Source organism: Oncorhynchus clarkii, chromosome 9, assembly GCF_045791955.1.
Source record: "Oncorhynchus clarkii lewisi isolate Uvic-CL-2024 chromosome 9, UVic_Ocla_1.0, whole genome shotgun sequence".
NCBI classification, from domain to species: domain Eukaryota; kingdom Metazoa; phylum Chordata; class Actinopteri; order Salmoniformes; family Salmonidae; genus Oncorhynchus; species Oncorhynchus clarkii.
Window position 1 is genome coordinate 45,594,682 of NC_092155.1, and position 24,321 is coordinate 45,619,002.

The 24,321-nt window shown below is 41.9% G+C and overlaps 1 protein-coding gene and 1 long non-coding RNA gene across 3 annotated transcripts in view; one reads left to right on the forward strand and one right to left on the reverse strand.

Annotated features, from left to right (window-relative positions):
• Positions 1-12,166, forward strand: part of LOC139416406 (uncharacterized) — a 24,533-nt gene extending 12,367 nt beyond the window's left edge. The window contains exon 2 of the long non-coding RNA XR_011635092.1: positions 11,977-12,166. This is a non-coding gene — a long non-coding RNA (uncharacterized lncRNA). The remainder of the gene's footprint in view (positions 1-11,976) is intronic.
• LOC139416405 (retention in endoplasmic reticulum sorting receptor 1) overlaps positions 1-18,839 on the reverse strand; it is a 21,386-nt gene extending 2,547 nt beyond the window's left edge. The window contains exons 1-6 of one of the 2 annotated variants that reach the window (XM_071164988.1): positions 18,767-18,839; positions 10,009-10,094; positions 9,658-9,762; positions 8,979-9,075; positions 7,818-7,896; positions 6,853-6,988 (exon numbers count right to left, since the gene is read on the reverse strand). In XM_071164988.1, coding sequence (XP_071021089.1) covers positions 6,853-6,988; positions 7,818-7,896; positions 8,979-9,075; positions 9,658-9,762; positions 10,009-10,089 — 498 coding nt within the window. In that variant the 5' untranslated portion in view covers positions 10,090-10,094; positions 18,767-18,839. The remainder of the gene's footprint in view (positions 1-6,852; positions 6,989-7,817; positions 7,897-8,978; positions 9,076-9,657; positions 9,763-10,008; positions 10,095-18,766) is intronic. The other variant, XM_071164987.1, reaches the window with a different exon arrangement.
• Between the last annotated feature and the right edge of the window lie 5,482 nt (positions 18,840-24,321).

Here is a 24,321-nt window from a genome sequence, read left to right on the forward strand (position 1 = left end):
GGAGTTAGCCACATTGTAATTCAAAGAAGAAAGTAATAGTGAAAGTCACAGCACAGTTCACATTTTACTGCTTTAAAAATGAAAATGTATTACATAAAAAAAAATATCCGCAACCTATACATTCTGAAAGTGAAAGAAAAATGTAAGAAAATATTCAAAATAAAAAAATAAATAAAAGATGTTTTGATTGTGTAGGTCTTCACACCCCAGAGTGAAGACTTGGTGGAATATATATTTTGCAGCCATTACAGCTGTGAATCATGTTGAATAAGATTTTACCAACTTTGCACAATTCGTAGGGCAACTGACTGTACAAAACATTAGGAACACCTGCTCTTTCCATGACAGACTGACCAGGTGAAAGCTATGAACCTTTATTGATGTCACTTGTTATATCCAAATCAGTATAGATGAAGAGAATGAGACAGGTTAAAGAAGGATGTTTCAAGCCTTGAGACAAATGAGACATGGATTGTATATGGCGCTGACGGACAGGGCTGCCGTGCTTCTAGCTCTTAGGAAACTGCAGTATTTTTATTTATTTTACCCCCTTTTTTCTCCCCAATTTCGTAGTATCCAATTGTTAGTAGCTACTATCATGTCTCATCGCTACAACTCCCGTACGGGCTCGGGAGAGACGAAGGTTGAAAGTCATGCATCCTCCGATACACAACCCAACCAAACCGCACTGCTTCTTAACACAGCGCGCATCCAACCCGGAAGCCAGCCGCACCAATGTGTCGAGGAAACACCATGCACCTGGCAACCTTGGTTAGCGTGCACTGCGCCCGGCCCGCCACAGGAGTCGCTGGTGCGCGATGAGACAAGGATATCCCTACCGGCCAAACCCTCCCTAACCCGGACGACGCTAGGCCAATTGTGCGTCGCCCCACAGACCTCTCGGTCGCGGTCGACAGAGCCTAGGCGCGAACCCAGAGTCTCTGGTGGCACAGCTGGCGCTGCAGTACAGCGCCCTTAACCACTGCGCCACCCGGGAGGCCCTACTGCAGTATTTTTAAAATCTGTTATTTCTTACATTATTAGCCCATGATATTTTTTATGTTATTACATACTGTTTGGGAAGAACCTTTGGATATCAGAGCGGCGGTAACTCACCAGCATAACGACCAGGAATACGACTATCTCGAATCGGATCATTTGTTCGTACCCTCCAGGGCAATTTAACTGATTCCAGAGGCTGTTCCAAAACACCGCCGATGGGAAGGGGGTGAGCCTGAGTCTGACTCAGGAGGTGCGCACACCACCCACCGCTTCCGAGTATATTACTCGCTAATGTTCAGTCTCTGGATAAAGTTGATGAGCTAAGGGCGAGCATTTCCTTCCAGAGAGACATCAGGGATTGTAACATACTCAGTTCCATGGAAACATGGCTCTCTTGGGATATACTGTCTGAGTCCGTTGAGCCAGCTGGGTTCTCAGTTCATCGGGCAGACAGGAATAAATATCTCTCCGGGAAGAAGAAGGGCGAGGGTGTATGATTAACTACTCATGGTGTGATTGTGATAACATTCCGGGAACTCAAGTCCTTTTGTTCACCCAACCTAGAATACCTCAATAAAATGCCGACCGTATTACCTCCCAAGAGAATTCTCTTCGGTGGTAGTCACAGCTGTGTATAACCCCCCTCAAGCTGATACCACGACGGCCCTCAAAGAACTTCACTGGACTTTATGCAAACTGGAAACCACATATCCTAAGGCTGCATTTATTGTAGCTGGGGATTTTAACAAAGCAAATTTTAGGAAAATATTACCGAAGTTCTATCAACACATTGACTGTAGTACTCGCGCTGATAAAAATAAAAACACTTGGACCACTGCTACTCCAACTTCCGGGATGCCTACAAGGCCCTCCCCCGCCCTCCCTTTGGAAAATGTGATCATGAATCCATTTTGCTCCTCACTTTTTTTTTTTATTTTATTTTTATTTCACCTTTATTTAACCAGGTAGGCTAGTTGAGAACAAGTTCTCATTTGCAACTGCGACCTGGCCAAGATAAGGCATAGCAGTGTGAACAGACAACACAGAGTTACACATGGAGTAAACAATTAACAAGTCAATAACACAGTAGAAAAAAAGGGGGAGTCTATATACATTGTGTGCAAAAGGCATGAGAAGGTAGGCAAATAATTACAATTATGCAGATTAACACTGGAGTGATAAATGATCAGATGGTTATGTACAGGTAGAGATATTGGTGTGCAAAAGAGCAGAAAAATAAATAAATAAAAACAGTATGGGGATGAGGTAGGTGAAGATGGGTGGGCTATTTACCAATAGACTATGTACAGCTGCAGCGATCGGTTAGCTGCTCAGATAGCAGATGTTTGAAGTTGGTGAGGGAGATAAAAGTCTCCAACTTCAGCGATTTTTGCAATTCGTTCCAATCACAGGCAGCAGAGAACTGGAACGAGAGGCGGCCAAATGAGGTGTTGGCTTTAGGGATGATCAGTGAGATACACCTGCTGGAGCGCGTGCTACGGATGGGTGTTGCCATCGTAACCAGTGAACTGAGATAAGGCGGAGCTTTACCTAGCATGGACTTGTAGATGACCTGGAGCCAGTGGGTCTGGCGACGAATATGTAGCGAGGGCCAGCCGACTAGAGCATACAAGTCGCAGTGGTGGGTGGTATAAGGTGCTTTAGTGACAAAACGGATGGCACTGTGATAAACTGCATCCAGTTTGCTGAGTAGAGTGTTGGAAGCAATTTTGTAGATGACATCGCCGAAGTCGAGGATCGGTAGGATAGTCAGTTTTACTAGGGTAAGTTTGGCGGCGTGAGTGAAGGAGGCTTTGTTGCGGAATAGAAAGCCGACTCTTGATTTGATTTTCGATTGGAGATGTTTGATATGGGTCTGGAAGGAGAGTTTAGAGTCTAGCCAGACACCTAGGTACTTATAGATGTCCACATATTCAAGGTCGGAACCATCCAGGGTGGTGATGCTGGTCAGGCGTGCGGGTGCAGGCAGCGAACGGTTGAAAAGCATGCATTTGGTTTTACTAGCGTTTAAGAGCAGTTGGAGGCCACGGAAGGAGTGCTGTATGGCATTGAAGCTCGTTTGGAGGTTAGATAGCACAGTGTCCAAGGACGGGCCGGAAGTATATAGAATGGTGTCGTCTGCGTAGAGGTGGATCAGGGAATCGCCCGCAGCATGAGAAACATCATTGATATATACAGAGAAAAGAGTCGGCCCGAGAATTGAACCCTGTGGCACCCCCACAGAGACTGCCAGAGGACCGGACAGCATGCCCTCCGATTTGACACACTGAACTCTGTCTGCAAAGTAATTGGTGAACCAGGCAAGGCAGTCATCCGAAAAACCGAGGCTACTGAGTCTGCCAATAAGAATACGGTGATTGACAGAGTCGAAAGCCTTGGCAAGGTCTATGAAGACGGCTGCACAGTACTGTCTTTTATCGATGGCGGTTATGATATCGTTTAGTACCTTGAGCGTGGCTGAGGTACACCCGTGACCGGCTCGGAAACCAGATTGCACAGCGGAGAAGGTACGGTGGGATTCAAGATGGTCAGTGATCTGTTTGTTGACTTGGCTTTCGAAGACCTTAGATAGGCAGGGCAGGATGGATATTGGTCTGTAACAGTTTGGGTCCAGGGTGTCGCCCCCTTTGAAGAGGGGGATGACTGCGGCAGCTTTCCAATCCTTGGGGATCTCAGACGATATGAAAGAGAGGTTGAACAGGCTGGCAATAGGGGTTGCGACAATGGCGGCGGATAGTTTCAGGAATAGAGGGTCCAGATTGTCAAGCCCAGCTGATTTGTACGGGTCCAGGTTTTGCAGCTCTTTCAGAACATCTGCTGTCTGGATTTGGGTAAAGGAGAACCTGGAGAGGCTTGGGCGAGTAGCTGCGGGGGGGGGGGGAGCTGTTGGACGAGGTTGGAGTAGCCAGGCGGAAGGCATGGCCAGCCTTTGAGAAATGCTTGTTGAAGTTTTCGATAATCATGGATTTATCGGTGATGACCGTGTTACCTAGCCTCAGTGCAGTGGGCAGCTGGGAGGAGGTGCTCTTGTTCTCCATGGACTTCACAGTGTCCCAGAACTTTTTGGAGTTGGAGCTACAGGATGCAAACTTCTGCCTGAAGAAGTTGGCTTTAGCTTTCCTGACTGACTGTGTGTATTGGTTCCTGACTTCCCTGAACAGTTGCATATCGCGGGGACTGTTCGATGTTAGTGCAGTCCGCCACAGGATGTTTTTGTGCTGGTCGAGGGCAGTCAGGTCTGGAGTGAACCAGGGGCTATATCTGTTCTTAGTTCTGCATTTTTTGAACGGAGCATGCTTATCTAAAATGGTGAGGAAGTTACTTTTAAAGAAAGACCAGGCATCCTCAACTGACGGGATGAGGTCAATGTCCTTCCAGGATACCCGGGCCAGGTCGATTAGAAAGGCCTGCTCACAGAAGTGTTTTAGGGAGCGTTTGACAGTGATGAGGGGTGGTCGTTTGACTGCGGCTCCGTAGCGGATACAGGCAATGAGGCAGTGATCGCTGAGATCCTGGTTGAAGACAGCGGAGGTGTATTTGGAGGGCCAGTTGGTCAGGATGACGTCAATGAGGGTGCCCTTGTTTACAGAGTTAGGGTTGTACCTGGTGGGTTCCTTGATGATTTGAGTGAGATTGAGGGCATCTAGCTTAGATTGTAGGACTGCCGGGGTGTTAAGCATATCCCAGTTTAGGTCACCTAACAGAACAAACTCTGAAGCTAGATGGGGGGCGATCAATTCACAAATGGTGTCCAGGGCACAGCTGGGAGCTGAGGGGGGTCGGTAGCAGGCGGCAACAGTGAGAGACTTCCGAAAGGCAGAAACTCAAAACAGGGAGCACCCATGCTAAGGACTATTCAACGCTGGTCAGACCAATCGGAATCCACGCTTCAAGATTGTTTTGATCACGCGGACTGGGAAATGTTCCAGGTAGCCTCTGAGAACAACAGACGAATACACGGATATGGTGACTGAGTTTATCAGGAAGTGTATAGCAGATATTATACCCACTGTGACTATTAAAACCTACCTTAACCAGAAACCGTGCATAGATGGCAGCATTCGTGTAAAACTGAAAGCGCGAACCATCGCATTTAACCATGTCAAGATGACTGGGAATATAGCCGAATACCAATAGTGTAGTTATTCCCTCCGTAAGGCAATTAAACAGGAAAAAGGTCAGTATAGACAAAGTGGAGTCACAATTCAAAGGCTCAGACACGAGAAGTATGTGGTAGGGTCTATGGTCAATCACAGATTACAAAGGGAAAACCAGCCACGTCCCGGACACTGACGTCTTGCTTCCGGACAAGCTAAAACACCTTCTTCGCCCGCTTTGAGGATAACACAGTGCCAACGCAGCCCGCTACCAAGGATGGTGGGCTCTCCTTCTCTGTGGCTGACATGAGAAACACTTAAGCGTGTTAACCCTCGTAAGGCTGCCGGCTAAGACGGCATCCCTAGCCGCGTCCTCAGAGCATGCGCAGACCAGCTGACTGGAGTGTTTACGGACATATTCAATTTCTCCATATCACATTCTGTTGTCCCCACATGCTTCAACACGTCCAACATTGTTCCTGTACCCAAGAAAACAAAAGGTAACTGAACTAAACGACTAATCGCCCCGTAGCACTCACTTCTGTCATCATGAAGTGCTTTGAGACTAGTCAAGGATCATATCACCTCTACCTTACCTGACACCCTAGACCCACTTCAATTTGCTTACCGACCCATTAGATTCACACACGATGCAATCGCCATCACAATGCACAATCCCATCTGGAGAAGAGGAATACCTAGGTTTTGTGTGGGAGTATCAATGTAGTTTGTGTGAGTGAGTGTGTGTATATACAGTCTAGTAAGTGTGCGTAGGGTCAGTGCAAGACAGAGTAAGTACAGATAGTTTGGGTCCCATTAATTGTCTATTTAGCAGTCTTATGGCTGTGGGGGTAGAAGCTGTCTGGGGGCCTATTCGCCCGAGAGCCCTCTCCAAAGTGTGCAAGTTCCTAAGTAATTTCAATGCACTTTTATGTTTCAAAGAAGAGTCTTCAACTATAAGGTGCTTTTTGAGCTCTCCAAGCTGTGTCGTTGAAGAACTAAAGCAAGCACACTTGTAGATGTTTTGATTGGAACACAATCCTGGATCCCCAATATCACACAATTACTGTTCACGCAATCCAAAAACGGTCCATCCTCAACGTCTCATCTTTCAAAATACATAGCCCTCTTCATTTACAGAATTTCCCTAAAAACATTAGCAAAAGTTGCCCAATTAGCGGAAGGGATGAGGGCAACGTCTTGTCGCACGAGGTGCTCAAATTCAGAACATCTGTCAGTCAAAACCCATACAGAGCTGTGTAGCGGAGACCCTGAGCTCTGACATCATGTAAAGCTTGTTACTGTACAGCCACTGCGTACCAATTTAGCTGTTTATCAGTACCTAAATCTGCCACTTTCAACCCATATACGGGTATGAATGCAAAAAGGGATAAACAAGAAGTAGTTAAATGTTGCCCTAAGAGTTGTACAAAGTTGGTTGGGGTGTGTGAAGACAAAAGCAATAAAGACATCTTCGTTTAATTTTTGTAAATAAATCAATTGGGAAAATGTTCTATAATTTTCTTCACTTTAAAAAAGAAAAGTGGAGTTGGTTGTGTAGATCGGTAGGAAAAATAATCAACTTATTCCCCTTTTAGATTGAATTTCAAGGCAGCAAAATGTGATGACTGTGCAAGGGGTGTAGACTTTCACTAGCGACTGTACATCTAGCTATGACGCATCTGATACGACTATCATGCAGTCAGCAGCAGTGTCACTGGGTTTCCCATACCTTGATCTGCCTCTTCATGGTGATGCAGAAAAGCATGATGAAGTACATTACGAGTATGGGCCAGAACACAGGCACATTGAAGGCTTCGAAGAATGTGCAAATCATGGCAATGACGATGCCTTTTGTTGCCGAATGCCTGCAGACAAAAAAAAGGAACCGACATAAAACATACAATAACGATGTGTAGTAGTTGGAAAATAATAGATGTTGTAATTTCACACTCATGGCCATAAACAGTTGTCAAAATAAATAAAAAACAGGACCCATATTCACAAAGCGTCACAGATGATCTAGGATCAGGTCCCGTCGATGCATATAATTATGATCTAAAATGCAAAACTGGATCAGCTCTCGTAGTCTGAGACTCTTTGTGAATATGAGCCCAGAAAGATACCACAAAGCTAACCACCAGAGTTTTCTGTTTCCAATCATCATAGGTATGGGCAACAATATATCAGTCAGTGACACCAAGTCAAGGGGTCTGAATACAGTATTCAGACCCCTTCACTATTTCCACATTTTGTTACGTTACAGCCTTATTCTAAAATGTATTAAATTGTTTTTCCCCCCCACCTCATCAATCTACACACAGCTTATTTTCTGTGAACCAGGCTATAGCTGGACATAGGACACAACACACATACATGGTCGGACAGTATTGTACATGTCACAGTGTACTACGTGAATATGCGTGTTCTCACTTTATTGTAATGTATTATAGTGCATTGATTTTGTGCATTATGATGTGTTGCTGACCCCACAAAATGAACTTCCATGCAAATGCCCCCCCCCCAAAAAAACATATCGTAACCATTGGTGAATGATTGATGAAAGAATATTCAAACAGGAGACTGTGGTAGGATGTCAGGACAAGGGAGCACAAATGATGCATGCACAAGACTGTGGCTCAACCCAGTTCAGTGAAAGGCCAGGCTGGGTAGATGATGGTGATTGGGGGCTCTCACCAGAATTTGAATTCAGGCAACCTCCTGATGAATGGGCGGAACTCCTCGTTCTGCTTGGTGGGGAGCGCCGGGCCCTCATCTATAGGTGAGTGGAGGAGGAGCAAGGTTACAACAAGGATCAGTGGTCACGTTCCGAGCCAATCAAATGGACTCAAAACAAGAACAGTGACTACAGATTTAGAAAACTGATCCCAATAAGAATACTGGGGTAAAAACTTTGCATTCTGTTTTAAATACCAAAATGTCACTAAAAAAGTGTTAAAATAGTATTTACATAGCAACCAAAGAGCTTTCAAAGAGAACCTTTTCTTTGTTACTCTCACCACACTGGAAGCAAAAGAGCTCTCCAATAACTTGTTTCTTTAGTGTACAGAGTGCTTCTAAAAAACTGGTATGAGATGATGCCACCCCCAATTCAGTCCAAATCCTTTCAGTAAAAAAATGTGCACCTTGAAGCAGCAATGTCAGTAATTAACACACATCAAATAGACCCCACTTAACTAGTGCATCCCCCATTTTAAATTAGTAGGCGTGACAAAGGGTTAAATGCAGAAGACACATTTAAGTTTAATGCATTCAGTTGTACAACTGACTTGGTGTCCCCCTTTCACTTTCCCAAGGGCAAGGTAAACCAACCAATCGTTATCCACAATACTACATGTAGGTACACTGAACTGTACTAAACATGCACCTCTTTCTGAATTTTGGGATCTAATTTTGTAGTTTGCCATTGGGCTATAGGCTGTTTTTCAAAATAATGGGTAATTTGGTAATTATGTTTTATATAGTCTTTGTCTAGTCATTAACAAGGATGAATTATCCAGACTGCAAATAAAAATGTAATTGCATTGAACTAAACCGTATAGTATTGAGTCTTCCCAAACTATAAGGTATATTATTTTAATTGTATACGCCAGTGTATTAAGACGAGATATCGAGTTGGCTTGAAAGCCAAAGATGCACCCCTAGTAAAAGCTTTTTTAAAAACATACTCTCTAGCCGCACCATGGAGTCTGAGCACCAAGATATTTTTGATTGTGTCTTGGTGAAGAGTGAGCACTAGAAGACACTCCTAGACATGGTTTTATGGAGGAAAAGTAAACATCTTGAACATGACCGCAACCAAAGGAATGTGGCGTGGTTCAGTGAACTCTAACTTGCCTTCGTCAAGCATTGATGGATCCACTTTTGGTGATAGAAAAGCGATGAACAGGTTAAGATGGTAGATTCCCAGAGCATATGTTACAATATACCAACCCTGGAGGGAGCAGAGAGAACCTCATATTAGTGTTGATTTGAATGTCATGCATTCCCACCTGCAAACTGTAAATTAAATAAGCGTAAAAATGTATATTCCGTAATTCAATTTGCAAATGCATCACTGACTGAGGTGAAAATATCTGGAGCAATACTAGTCTAAAAGAAAACAGTACACCTTCACACAGTTAGATGCCCCCAAAATGTCTTCATATAACGTTATCATAGTCAAACAGAATTCAAATCTGACAAGCCATTTTATAGGCTCTTCCAAACTTGCTCTCTTGCCTGAGGCATGCCAACATCTTGGCAGATTTTACTTTGACTGTTTACGCCTGTAAGGAGAAAGTTGTCCCACTGTGTCTGATGAAGTGTCACATTGCCGAGGCCACCTTTAAAGAAGGCACAATGTTGTGGAACGTTCCGATATAAATATATTGTGCAGAACAGACATGCCTTTTTAACATGTGGAGGAAGGAATTATGTCAGCTCTGCTCATGGCATTTCTATGTGGAGTGTTCGGTATGTTGCACTCTCCTGAATGCGGCTCAGGATAAGCCCTGAGTGTGGTGTGTGGCTCTACCTGTAATATGTACACTCTGATCATGTAGATGGCCGTTAGAGAAAGAGTGACTCCCCATCGCCCTATGGAGAACGGCGTTGACTTGTCTAGCCATGACTGATAGATCTGGAAAAGACACCAACCAGAGACACAGTGCACAACCATTACCAGGAGAACAACTGTAACCATTAGATAAAGCACTGTTTTAACATCGTCTTATCTGAAGTGGAAATTCTAGTCTTTCTATGTGGCACCACCGGGACAGTGGGTCCAATGTTTATCTTCATCAATACAGTGGTGCAGAGTTCTATTTGGTTTAGCCTATTTCGCTTTCCTCTTGACGAGACCAACTAAAGGCCCTGGCAGCAGTACCTGTCCAACCCGTGTGAAGAAGCTGCCGATTGTGGATGGTTTCCCATGGATCGATTCACCAACACTGTCCCCTTCTGACATTATGTCTGTGGAAGGAGAGAAAATGATTGTTAACAGGTATTCCTTGAACAGACTTCACCACCCAGGGCTCTACAGTGCGACCATTTTACTTGAATATGCACCTAAATATTTTGCTGTGCGACCTAGATTTTTTATTTATTTAGGAGCACCAGAGCTCCTAGAAAAGAAATTAGCTCAGATGATAATTGTTGCAATGATTACTTCATTGTACCGCAGCCCGAGTGCCATAGAGAATACACAAGAGCAGATACACCACCATGCTTGCGCCATTACTACAAAAAAAGGCTTCTCAATGAAAAATATTTGAAGTGTGCTCTTCAATTTACACGTACTCCTTGTAAAAAAATAAAATAAGTCAGCGTAGAGCCCTGCTAACTCAGACTTTGTGTTTGAAAGATCTTGCCTGGCGGTGCTTGATAAAGCTGGTTTAGTTGTTCCATTTGCTGCAAGTAAATAATGTGTGGGAAGATGAGACTGGGGATATTATGCCTATAACTCAAAGAAATGTGTCAAATAGTAATGAACACCAATATCATCCTTACATGTAGGCTTCAGTAGTCGTTTAATATATAGCTAGCTAGTTTATTTATTCAGTTGCAGTCCTCTTCTACATTACCGGTAATAACATGGCAACAATACACAGAGCGACAACGAAGTTACATCCACATTAGCCCAACCGGCCACCAGATTGCATTTTTATTCCTTTTACATAGTTTGTCATCTGCGTCCGACTTGAATGTGCCCAGCCGGCTATACACTCGTGTCCCCCAGTGACTGTCTCGTACATAAAAAATGTCCTTCATTCAGGCAGCAAAGGCATCGGTTTCCTCCTTAAAAGGAACGTTCCGGCCATTGTTGGCCTAAAAATTATTGACCAGATCACGTTACAAACATGCAGGAATGTGAAAACTACTTCCAAATGTGTTCTGTAGATCAAAAGCTAGGTATCGTTAGTTACCAGATTTTATCCTTACTGATGCATTTGGGGGTAATCATGTATTTTCAAAACTACAACAAGGTTTAGGGAGTGAGGTTGATTTCCTGATCTCTGCTTGTCCCACTCCCGAATCCTGGGAATCGGAAAACGTGGGCTTTCTTAGTTTAACAGCTTTGAGACTGTACTCCCGAAAATAAACTGGAGAAGAAAGCCTGAACCAGCGAGGCCAAGAGGACAGATAACAGAGCAAGTGTTTTGCGCCAGCTATTGTTTTTATATCTGCATAATTTCATAACATTAGTGCTGATGTGTGCATTGAACCAGCATTGTGTAGCATTAGTTTGGCTATCGTTACTAGATCGAGTTCTACCTGGTTTGTTTATACATCCAGAGCTAGCACATTGACATAGCCTCGTTTCTAAAGTACAACCATTGCAACACTGACTTGAATTGTTTTATATTTGGCTGCTGAATGTGCTCCCACCATAATATCTATAACAGCTATATGAATGAGTCTCCTGTAGCTTGCCATGGTAATCTCCCGACATCTTGTTTATATTGTCATCGTCATAGTAGACTAAGCAATAAGGCATGGGGGGGAATATGGCCCACCCAATATATCACGGCTAAAGGCTGTTCTTATGCACGACGCAACGCACCTGGATACACCCCTATTGGCCATATCACAAACCCCCGAGGTGCCTTATTGCTATTATAAACTGGTTACCAACCTAATTGGAGCAGTAAAAATAAACGTTTTGCATACCCGTGGTATACGGTCTGATACCACGGCTGTCAGCCAATCAGCATTCAGGGCTCGAACCACCCAGTTTATAATTAACGTTAGATAACTTTACTATCGTATTGGCTACATTTACCAGTGCTGTTTACAAATGTTGGAGTACAGTCTACCCTAACAACAAATCTGATTATTCCTTTTTTTCTTTCAGAAAATATCACATGCCTACCGGTTTTTTTCTTTCTTCCTGGAATGGGTACAACGGAAAAACAACAGACTGGTTGTGCCTGCCTGTGTGGTTGGGAGGATTCGTGATCTCCTGATGGGAAGGAAAGAGGCTTCGTTGAGGTTGATGATGTGCTGGAGGAATTGTAATAGCGTGCAATAAAATCTGGAAACGGCATGAATTCTTTGTCTTTATTTGATTGGTTGTATCACTATCAGATCAGTACATCTTGAGTAAAACAAGTAGCCTCAATAAGGAATCACTTAGCTACGTATTTGCTTTAGTTGTACTATAAACCCCCTTTGTTTTGTGTATACACTATTGATTTACCAGAAGTTGGTGGAGATATCAGTATCAGGGTTGGGCAATATTTTTGTCTGGCCTCATATGCATTAAGCATTTCTGTCATATAATGCTTTGCTTAACTGTAAGGTTTGTTCAAATTTCTCATGACTTTTCTCATCTTGCTATTGTTTGTTCTTGCTCTCTCAAGATTACCTTTGGCCTACCATATTTGTAGGTTATTCAAAAACAACGTAAAACTTTGAGATAGCCTAGAACTCCATTAAATAAATTCATTGTTTGATCATGAAATAGCACGGTGGGAGAAATCATCCACTATTGGAGAAAGATATATATTTTTTAAATAATTAAATTGACCGGACATTTAGCACTGCTTTGGTGAAACTTAGCCATGTCTACATTGTGCTCTTGCATTCTGTAAATATAACATTAATTGGAATGGGCTATAGCAAATCGGAATATAAAAAATGTACTCGGAATGACACCCATGCGCTGTCCTGCTGTGCACTGCCTGACTCCACTCTACTCTTTACTGCTTGAGGCCAGTCACGTTGGAATAGGTTAGGTATCGTCTGTCACATCACGATGTCGTCACTAGACGATGACTGTCAATCATCCTTGATAGACGATACTATTGTAATATCGCCCAACCCTAAATCATTAATGCTCATAATATAGATGTTCAATAATACAGCTCATATTCACACAGCGGTTATGCCTAGTACAGCCATTAAAGCCTGTTTGGATTGATTTGTTTATAGAGAATAATATACACATTTAATTTACAATGACATGGGCAATGATGTTTTAATTTGAGAACCTTGTCTTATGCTTCTTAATGACATCCTGTTTTGCTGGCTTTGTTGCTTGGGCAATGTTCTTTGGAATGGCAGGGGTATGCCGGTGTTGAATTTAGAGTTGGACAAAATACGTTGTCCTGATAAATCACCACCCATCAATTTGGCCTGCCTAACCCTCTCGTTGTCCTCTGGTGTGAAATGCTTGCTACATACTAGAGGTCGACCGATTATGATTTTTCAACACCGATACCAATTATTGGAGGACCAAAAAAAGCGGATACCAATTAAAAATCGGCCAATTTTTATTTATTTGTAATAATGACAATTACAACAATACTGAATGAACACTTATTTTAACTTAATATAATACATCAATATAATAAATTTAGCCTCAAGTAAATAATGAAACATGTTCAATTTGGTTTAAATAATGCAAAAACAAAGTGTTAGAAGTAAAAGTGCAATATGTGCCATGTAATAAAGCTAACGTTTAAGTTCCTTGCTCAGAGCATGAGAACATATGAAAGCTGGTGGTTCCTTTTAACATGAGTCTTCAATAATCCCAGGTAAGAAGTTTTAGGTTGTAGTTATTATAGGAATTATAGGACTATTTCTCTCTATACCATTTGTATTTCATATACCTTTGACTATTGGATGTTCGTTCTTATAGGCACTTTAGTATTGCCAGTGTAACAGTATAACTTCCGTCCCTCTCCTCGCTCCTACCTGGGCTTGAACCAGGAACACATCGATAACAGCCATCCATGCAGAGCAAGGGGAGCAACTACTCCAAGTCTCAGAGCGAGTGACATTTGAAACACTATTAGCGCGCACCCCGCTAACTCCTTGCTGTCCCCAGTCCACCTGACTGTGCTGCTGCTCCAGTTTCAACTGTTCTGCCTTATTATTATTCGACCATGCTGGTCATTTATGAACATTTTAACATCTTGACCATGTTCTGTTATAATCTCCACCCGGCACAGCCAGAAGAGGACTGGCCACCTCACATAGCCTGGTTCCTCTCTAGGTTTCTTCCTAGGTTTTGGCCTTTCTAGGGAGTTTTTCCTAGCCACCGTGCTTCTACACCTGCATTGCTTGCTGTTTGGGGTTTTAGGCTGGGTTTCTGTACAGCACTTTGAGATATCAGCTGATGTACGAAGGGCTATATAAAAAATAAATTTGATTTTGATTTGATTTGATTTAACTAGCTAGCCATTTCACATCGGTTACACCAGCCTAATCTCGGGAGTTGATAAGCTTGAAGTCATAAACAGCGCAATGCTTGAAGAATTGCGAAGAGCTGCTGTCAACCGCACGAAAGTGCTGTTTGAATGAATGCTTACGAGCCTGCTGGTGCCTACCACTGCTCAGTCAGACTGCTCTATCAAATCAGACTTAGTTATAACATAATAACACACAGAAATACGAGCCTTAGGTCATTAATATGGTCGAATCCGGAAACTATCATCTCGAAAACAAGACGTTTATTCTTTCAGTGAAATACGGAACCGTTCCGTATTTTATCTAAGGTGTGGCATCCATAAGTCTAAATACTCCTGTTACATTGCACAACCTTCAATGTCATGTCATAATTACGTACAATTCTGGCAAATTAGGCAGCCCAAACTGTTGCATATACACTGACTCTGCGTGCAATGAACGCAAGAGAAGTGACACAATTTCACCTGGTTAATATTGCCTGCTAACCTGGATTTTTTTTAGCTAAATATGCAGGTTTAAAGATATATACTTCTGTGTATTGATTTTAAGAAAGGCATTGATGTTTATGGTTAGGTACACATGGGAGCAACAAGTCCTTTTTCGCGAATACGCACCGCATCGATTATATGCAACGCAGGACACGCTAGATAAACTAGTAATATCATCAACCATGTGTAGTTAACTAGTGATTATGATTGATTGATTGCTTTTTATAAGATAAGTTTAATGCTAGCTAGCAACTTACCTTGGTTTACTGCATTAGCGTTACAGGCAGTGGAATGCAATGAGAGGCAGGTGGTTAGAGCGTTGGACTAGTTAACTATAAGGTTGCAAGATTAAATCCCCGAGCTGAGAAGGTAAAAATCTGTCGTTCTGTCCCTGAACAAGGCAGTTAACCAACCGTTCCTAGGCTGTCATTGAAAATAAGAATATGTTCTTAACTGAATTGCCTAGTTAATAAAGATTAAATAAAAGGTGTAAAAACAAATATATATATATATATATATTTTTTTTTTTTAATCGGCCAAATTGGTGTCCAAAAATATTTCTGATTGTTATGAAGTCTTGAAATCGGCCCTAATTAATCGATCATTCCGATTAATCGGTCGACCTCTACTACATACACAGACCTTCCGGTAATTGTCCTGCGGTGGTTTTACATCGTATTGTCGTAGAATTATTCTCATCAAAAGGAGAGACTTTAAGATTTCTTCAAAACAATCAAACTTTATTATTGAATTACTGCAGTAATGAGGCTTGTCAACGACCCGCACGTAGGGGATTCGTTGAGAGCCCAACCAGCAGGACTAAGCCACAGCATTTTATACCAAAGGGGCGGCAGGGTAGCCTAGTGGTTAGAGTAGTAACCGGAAGGTTGCAAGTAACCGGAAGGTTGCAAGTTGCAAACCCCCGAGCTGACAAGGTACAATTCTGTCGTTCTGCCCCTGAACAGGCAGTTAACCCACTAGGCCGTCATTGAAAATAAGAATTTGTTCTTAACTGACTTAAATAAAGGTAAACTTTTTTTTTTTAATCCATCCTCCTGGATATTCATGACAATTCACAGATGAGAGAATTTATACAAAAGGTACATTTTGCGCTCATGCAAAATAATTCAAGATTTACATGGCACCAAATATCTGTCACTAATTAATTTACTGCTTGCTTATACAGAAATACTAATGCAGCAGACATAAGGTCCTTAAATAAACTGGAGATTGTGCCTGTCTGTCGGTGCCAGGGAGACCCACAGACACTAATCATGGAATGTTGTCTTATCACCAAGCCATCGTAAATCTACTGTCAATGTTAAATCTTAGATGCTTCTCTCTCTCCCCCCACACAGACACATGAGAGTTTGAAGAACTCTATTCTGTTGCCTCTAAGAAAAACAGACAGTGTGAGCACTAGTATAGGCTTACATTCTAATATAAAAGTAATGTGATTACCATAATATAGTAATTCTACGATAGTATTTCGAGTTTTGAATAGGCGCCAACCACTGCTTGCATCTTCCCAAATGATGGAAACCACTTTCAATTTTGGATTCTTGAAATTACCACAGCCGAACACGGAACAACTACCAAGCATTGTTATTTTAAGAATACATTTCTTTACGGATAACAAAAACTAATGTAGCCAACTGGACAGTCAAGCTCGCTCAGAAGTTGACTTGAGACACTACTGACAAGTATATCACATAACCACGCCAATCTAGCGAAGATGTTCTCCAAAAGTCAAACTTTGAAGTTGCTCCAAAATGTACGTGTTTGTTGTTCCTGCTGCTATATATCGTTTAATTTCTTCAAATGTCACATTTTAAGTTAACATTTTTGGGATAGGGTTTAGGCACCCATTCCAAATGGTTTGGGATAGGATAGGGATGGGATAGGGTTCACCCCCCCCCCCCCCCCAAAAAAAAACGGTGTCCATGACTGGCTTCGAACACGCAACCTTCTGATCTAGAGTGCAATGAAAAACCAGTGTCCATGACTCCAACCTCATGAAAGTGACAAACTGGCATGTTTTCATTTTCCTCAAAATGTGTGGTGATTGGGGATTTCTATTTCTAGAAGCAGTTTATGCCCATCTAGGGCAAGTGAACTGAGCAGTCGCACAAGTTGAACCTGCTCTGAGGTTTCCACATTGGGAAGGTGCTAAAAAAAATGTATGGCAGTCGGGCAAGTTGAACATGCTCAACTTAACCGAGTTACAGATCTGTCACTGATTGAAAGCAAGTCTAAGAAGCCATAGATCTTGTCTTATGTACACTATTTTTTATGCTTCCCGTTCTTAAGTTTAGTTGTGTCTTTTACTTTCAGTTTTGTACACTAGCTTCAAACAGCTGTAAATACAGTAGTTTTGGTTATGGAAAATATATTTCACAGCGGTTTAGATGGTACAACGATTCTCTACACTATACATGCTTGTTGTCACAAACTGAAATTAGGTGAACTATTAGAATTTTAGTAACCAGGAAATGGCGGAGCGATTTCTCCATTGTGAAGCTTTAACGTCAATCCCTGCCACTCTAGCATGGTGGTGGAAAATTGTGTTTTATTAAAACATATGTCCCTGTTTTTTTTTTTTAGACCGAGTTGAGGAAACTGATGCCTTTGCAGCCTGAATTAAGGATGTTTATGTACGAGCCGGTCACTGGGCGACAGACATTGTATAACCAGCTGGACGCAGAAGACAACGTAGTAATAGTGTCCGCGGTCGGTTGGGCTACATCAACATACTGTAGGCTAATTCAGTGTTTCCCAACCCTGGTCCTCGAGTACCCAACATAAACTGTTTATTTTAACCCGTGATACCTGATTCAACTAATCATCAAGCCCTCAATGAGTTGAACGTTGGGTTTTTGTCAAGGGCTACAACAAAACGGTGTACTGTTTGGGGTACTCGAGGACCAGGGTTGGGAAACACTAGGCTAATTGACCTAGCTAGCTACCACTATTCCAACACTTCCCACCCAAAATCGATAGAAGAGTTTCATTTTCCAGTTCATGTCAAATGGCATTTGTTGTTGATTGGCTATCAAACGGCTATCCAATTATTGTGAGACTAAGTTAACGTTGGCTGATAGGACCATATACTTGATAAATAGCTGACAGATCGGAGACAGACGGTCTCTTCCATTATGGATAATGTTAGCTATTATTTGCTCTCCAACGCTGAATCGTGTAATGGTAGGCTAGCTAATAGCAAGCGAGCTAGCCAACCAGTAAATGCAGTAGATAGCTAGCCAGCCATCTAGCCAACAACCCATTTATAGTGTGGGATTGGAAAGCTAGCTACAGTAACGTTAAATGTTTAACAATGAAGTGAGATTATTCATAACGCAATTTTGAATACCTAGCTAAAATATCAGGTCATTGTTGTGGTTAGTTACTATTAGATATTATTTTCGTATTCAATGTTATGTTTCTGTTTTGCAAGCAGGTTGAGTGTTGCTAGCAAATTAGCTAGCTTTACAAAAAAAATATCTAGCGAATTAGTGATGTTCTTCCCTAAACAACCCATTTCTGGTTTGTGTAGTTTAAGCAACCATCTTTCATTAGCAGTGTGTGGTAAAACACTTGTGTTTTCACTCTACTTCCCATAAGGTGCAACGGGAATCAAACAGTTACTTGTTAACCCCTGCTATCAGAAAGATGGAAAGTGTAGTCCTTAGTGTCAATCTTGTCGTTTTGAAGGCTACAAATCAGTTGGAAATTGAACTACAACCACCAGCTGTAATTTTGTGAATTTGACAACTCACTTCCGGTTAGAAACCGAGCTCGTTCTCGCTAGCTAGCATAGGTATATAGCCTCTCGTTACCATATTTAGAGATTCATTCAATTGAAATATTATTTCGGTATTGGTCCCCTAGATTCCACTTAAACTCGAGAACATATGTTCACAGTCCTACTGATAGACAAAATACTGCAAGACAGGTTTTTCTTACCTGATTCTGCCGCTGTGTCACTACCTAACTACCTCTCGTGCTGGGCCGGCTAATGACGTATGAACACGTCAGTACTTCCGCGAGGACTCGCTCGAAAGTACGGCAGGCAAGATTAGAAGAGCTTCGAAAACGCTGGACCAATGTGATAGATTCTATAGAAATAGAATCTATGGCTCAATGGATTATATTTCTATGGTAGTTACACTGGGGTTTTAGGGGCATTTTGCCAGGCCTCCGGCAAATTAAACATTGAAAAGACAATTGAAAAGACAATGGCAAAATATTAACTACAATTATATGTGACACAATAATAATTTCACTTTTTTTCCAGTTACACATTTACTTTCAACTCACATACTATTTTATGTCTGTAGCCTAAGATAATGCTCCAAATTAAATAGCCTACTTATTAAGTCTCTCTAGAAATAAGTGCCTTCAGAAAGTATTCACACCCCGTGACTTTTTCCACATTTTGTTGTGTTACATCTTGAATTTTATATTGATTAATTCGAGATATTGTGTCACCTGCTTACACACATACCCCATAATGTCAAAGTGTGTGTGTGTGGGGGGGGGGGGGGGGGGCAGTGCAAAGAGTCTGGGTAGCCATTTGATTAGATGTTTGGGAGTCTTATGGCTTGGAGGTAGAAGCTGTTTAGAAGCCTCTCGGACCAAGACTTGACGCTCCGGTACCGCTTGCCGTGCAGTAGCAGAGAGAACGGTCTATGACCAGGGTGACTGGAGACTTTTAGGGCCTTCCTCTGCCTAATGTAGAGGTCCTGGATGGCAGGAAGCTTGGCTCCAGTCATGTACAGGGCCATACACACTACACTCTGTAGTGCCTTGCGGTCGGAGGCCGAGCAGTTTCCATACCAGTGATGCAACCATGCTCTTAATGGTGCAGCTGTAGAACCTTTTGAGGATCTGAGGACCCATGTCAAATCTTTTCAGTCTCCTGAGGGGGAATAGGTTTTGTTGAGCCATGACCAGCATTTCAAAGCACTTAATGGCTACAGACGTGAGGGCTATGGGTCAGTAATTATTTAGGCAGGTTACCTTAGTGTTCTTGGGCACAGGGTCTATGGTGGTCTGCTGAAAACATGTTGGTATTACAGACTCAGACAGGGAGATGTTGAAAATGTCAGTGAAGACAATTGCCAGTTGGTCCTCGCATGCTCGCTGTACACGTCCTGGTAATCCATCTGGCCCTGCGGCCTTGTGAATGTTGACCTGTTTAAAGGTCTTACTCACATAGGCTGCGGAGAGCGTGATCACACAGTCTTCCGGAACAGCTGGCGCTCTCATGCATGTTTCAGTGTTATTTGCCTCGAAGCAAGCATAGAAGTAGTTTAGCTCGTTTGGTAGACTGGTGTCACTGGGCAGCTCTTGGCTGTGCTTCCCTTTGTAGTCTGTAATGGTTTGCAAGCCCTGCCACATCCGACGAGCGTCAGAGCCGGTGTAGTATGATTCGATCTTAGTCCTGTATTGATGCTTTGCCTGTTTGATGATTCGTCAGAGGGCATAGCGGGATTTCTTATAACCTTCCGGGTTAGTGTTCCACTCCTTGAAAGCGGCAGCTCTAGCCTTTAGCTCAGTGCGGATGTTGCCTGTAACCATGGCTTCTGGTTGGGGTATGTATGAACAGTCACTGTGCGGACGACGTCATCGATGCACTTATTGATGAAGCCAATGACTGATGTGGTGTACTCTTCAAAGCCATGGGAGGAATCCCGGAACATATTACAGTCTGTGCTAGCAAAACAGTCCTGTAGGTTAGCATCTGTTTCATCCGACCACTTTTTTATTGATCGAGTCACTGGTGCTTCCTGCTTTAATTTTAGCTTGTAAGCAGGAATCAGGAGGATATAATTATGGTCAGATTTGCCAAATGGAGGTTGAGGGAGAGCTTTGTATGCGTCTATGTGTGTGGAGTAAAGGTGGTCCAGAGTTTTTTCCCCCTCTGGTTGCACATTTAACATGCTGATAGAAATTTGGTAAGATGGATTTAAGTTTCCCTGCATTAAAGTCCCCGGCTACTAGGAGCACCGCCTCTGGGTGAGTGTTTTCCAGTTTGCTTATGGCGAAATACAGCTCATTTAGTGCGGTCTTAGTGCCATCATCAGTCTGTGGTGGTATGTAGACAGCTATGAAAAATACAGATGACAACTCGGTAGATAGTGTGGTCTACAGCTTATCATGAGATACTCTACCTCAGGCGAGCAAAACCTCGAGACTTCCTTAGATATGGTATGTTATTTACAAAAATACATGGTCCGTCGCCCCTTGTCTTACCAGACGCCGATGTTCTGTCCTGCCAATACAGCGTATAACCAGCCAGCTGTATGTTGATTATGTCGTCGTTCAGCCACGACTCCGTGAAGCGTAAGATATTGCAGTTATGAATGTCCCGTTAGTAGTTTAATCATCCGCGTAGGTCATCTATTTTATTTTCCAAAGATTGCACATTTGCTTGCAGAATGGAAGGAACTGGAGGTTTATTCGATATATTTGCTATTTTGGTCACATTCCTATTGTGTGATTCTAAATTGATTTCAGAATCTAAAATAACACCTTGTTTTTTAATCTTTATTGAATTAAAATGTGTTGCCAGATTCTCTCTCTGTGCTTTGGCTGCAACAATAAGTACCTCGGTATTGTCTTGGTTTAACTGGAGGAAGTTGTGAGCCATCAAGTATCTAAATCATTAATACAGTCTAATAATTTATCCGTGAAGCTAAAATCCTCTGGTGACACAGAAATGTAAAGTGGTGTATCGTCTTCGTAGCAGTGAAAATAAATACTGTGCTTTCTGATAACGCTGCCAAGGGGTAACATATATAAACTGAACATCACTGGACCCAAATCTACACGGGAGTTGCGTACCAAGGTGACAGTGAATATTCCTGTGGCGGAGTTACAGTTTTGACATAAATCTACTTGAAAATCTATGGCAAGACTTGAAAATGGTTGTCTAGCAATGGTCAACAACCAAAATAATGTTGAAAAAAATAATGGCCAAATGTTGCACAATCCATGTCTGGAAAGCTCTTAGAGACTTACCCAGAAAGACTCACAGCTGTAATCGCTGCCAAAGGTGCTTCTACAAAGTATTGACTCAGGGGTGTGAATACTTATGTGAAAGAGATATTTCTGAATTAAATTTTCAATACATTTCCAAAAATGTCTAAGAACATGTTTCACTGTTATTATGGGGTTTGATATGTAGATGAGTCAGAGAAAAAAAACAATTGAATCATTTTTTTATTCAGGCTGTAACACAACAAAATGTGGAATAAGTCAAGGGGTATGAATACTTTCTGAAGGCCATGTATATACTTTTGACAAGTTTGAAGATTATTTTCTTTACAGTAGGTCGAGGGCCATGTCCCAATGTAGGCTACTCATTGAAGGACTGATTTTAGAATTTTTTTGTGAATCATGTTCAAATAAGCTATAAGCAGAGGTGTGGACTCGAGTCACATGACTTGGACTCGAGTCACAAAAATGATGACTTGCAACTCGACTTTGACTTTAACACCAATGACTCGTGACTTAACTTGGACTTGAGCCTTTTTACTCGAACTGACTTGATACCGTCCCCAAGCCCAAATATAAAAAATAAGGCTATTAAAAAAAGTGTTCATTTAATTTAACGGATTACAGTTTGAATTGGACAGCAGCCAATCAAATTGTGCCAGCTGAGAAAAATTGCGCGTGGCAGTGCAGAGGAACTTTGGCGAGTGAATTCAGATGGAGCCCTTGCTTGGAAAGATGATACCCCAAATTATTATTTTCGGATATAAAAGACTACGCTGTATCATCAAAAAACGGATTGCAACTTGCAAAACATGTGGGAAGAAAATGACAGACAGAGGCGCAACAACTTCCAACTTTGTTCAAGCTGCACAAAGAATGGTAAGTCGTGGCTAATATAGTCGTCGTTAAATCAATGGCCCACCACACAGTCAGTCAGTGCGGGAATGTGATCATTGCACCCAAGATTGAGCTACAACTGGCTAGGCAGTTGGTAGACTATATCCTGCCTGATGTTACTGCTGTTCTTAAAGCCATTGACATATGTTAGCCTACTGTAACCACACGTATTAAGGTTGGGCGATTGTGCACAAGCCTACATTGCCCGATTGCGATCCTCGATAGTCGATCGCTATGTAATATACTAACTATTAGTTTAGGACTTGAGACTTGACTCTGACTTGCCTGTCTTGACTTGGGACTTTTAGGATTTGAGTGCTAAGACTTGAGACTTACTTGTGATTTGTAAAACAATGACTTGGTCCCACCTCTGGCTATAAGTGACTTTGTGGCGCTTCACAATCAATTTGAGATACTTTCGATGATGCACGAAAAATGCTAATATCGGTCCCATGAGTTGAATGAGATTTGTTGCTTAAATGCTAAAACGTTAGTATGTGGAAACAGTGCCAGGGAAACTAAACCAAAGCATGGATTGCTGTCATACCTTCTCCATAGACTGCTTACAATGTTAGGAAACCAATATGTAATTTTCTAAACTATCCCTTTAAGCATTTTTGGGGAAGGATTCATAATGTTGTTCTCCCATCCTCGTGTGAATTTAGGTAAATTTAACATGAACATGTGTGTACACATTTCACCTGAAAAATCTATTATTTACACCACTACTGCCACATTGTGGCCATTTCAGGACGCCATAATATCCACATCAATGGTCATCTTCACAGTACCCATCAGAAGGCAACTCACTGGGCACAGACATCAGTTAAATTTATAGTTTTGATTTATATTTGGTTGAGTTGTCAACTAACATGAATTCAACGTGAAATCAACAAAAAATATCAGTGTCACTGGATTTAAGTTAAAAGTTGGGTAAAAAAACAAAATGCCCTTATGTTGATGACTTTTTGCACATCCAATCAGTTTTCCATGTTGATTCAACGTCATTACATTGATTTTTTTGGGGTTGAAATGATGTGGAATCAATTTAGATTGAACCAGTTTTGCGCACTGGTAATTGACTGGTGTCTAGGCTACCCTTGTGGTGACTCTCAGTAGATGGTCAATGTACACACAGTATACTTCAACATGACAGTACTGGTTATTTTGATAAACACACTAGACTACTATATAAACAACAAAGAGAGGTGATATGTCAGCAGTGCTTAACTTTGGCATGAGCTCACCAGAACTGAGTACCGGCACCTCAAATGTTCTAGAATATTAGCTCAAAGTTAGCACCTAAATATTAAAACAGTACCGGCACTCAAAAGGAGTATCGGCCCCTATTTCAGTCTAGTGATGTATGTCGCACATATGACATACAGTGCCTTCAGAAAGTATTCACACCCCTTGACATTCTCCACATTTTGTTGTGTTACAAAGCGGGATAAAAATATATATATATTTTGTCAACGATCTACACAAAATACCCTGTAATGTCAAAGTGGAACAAAAATACTGAAAAATAAAACTCTTTATTTTTTAAATTTTTTTAGCCCGATTTCGTGGTATCCAATTGTTAGTAGCTACTATCTTGTCTCATCGCTACAACTCCCGTA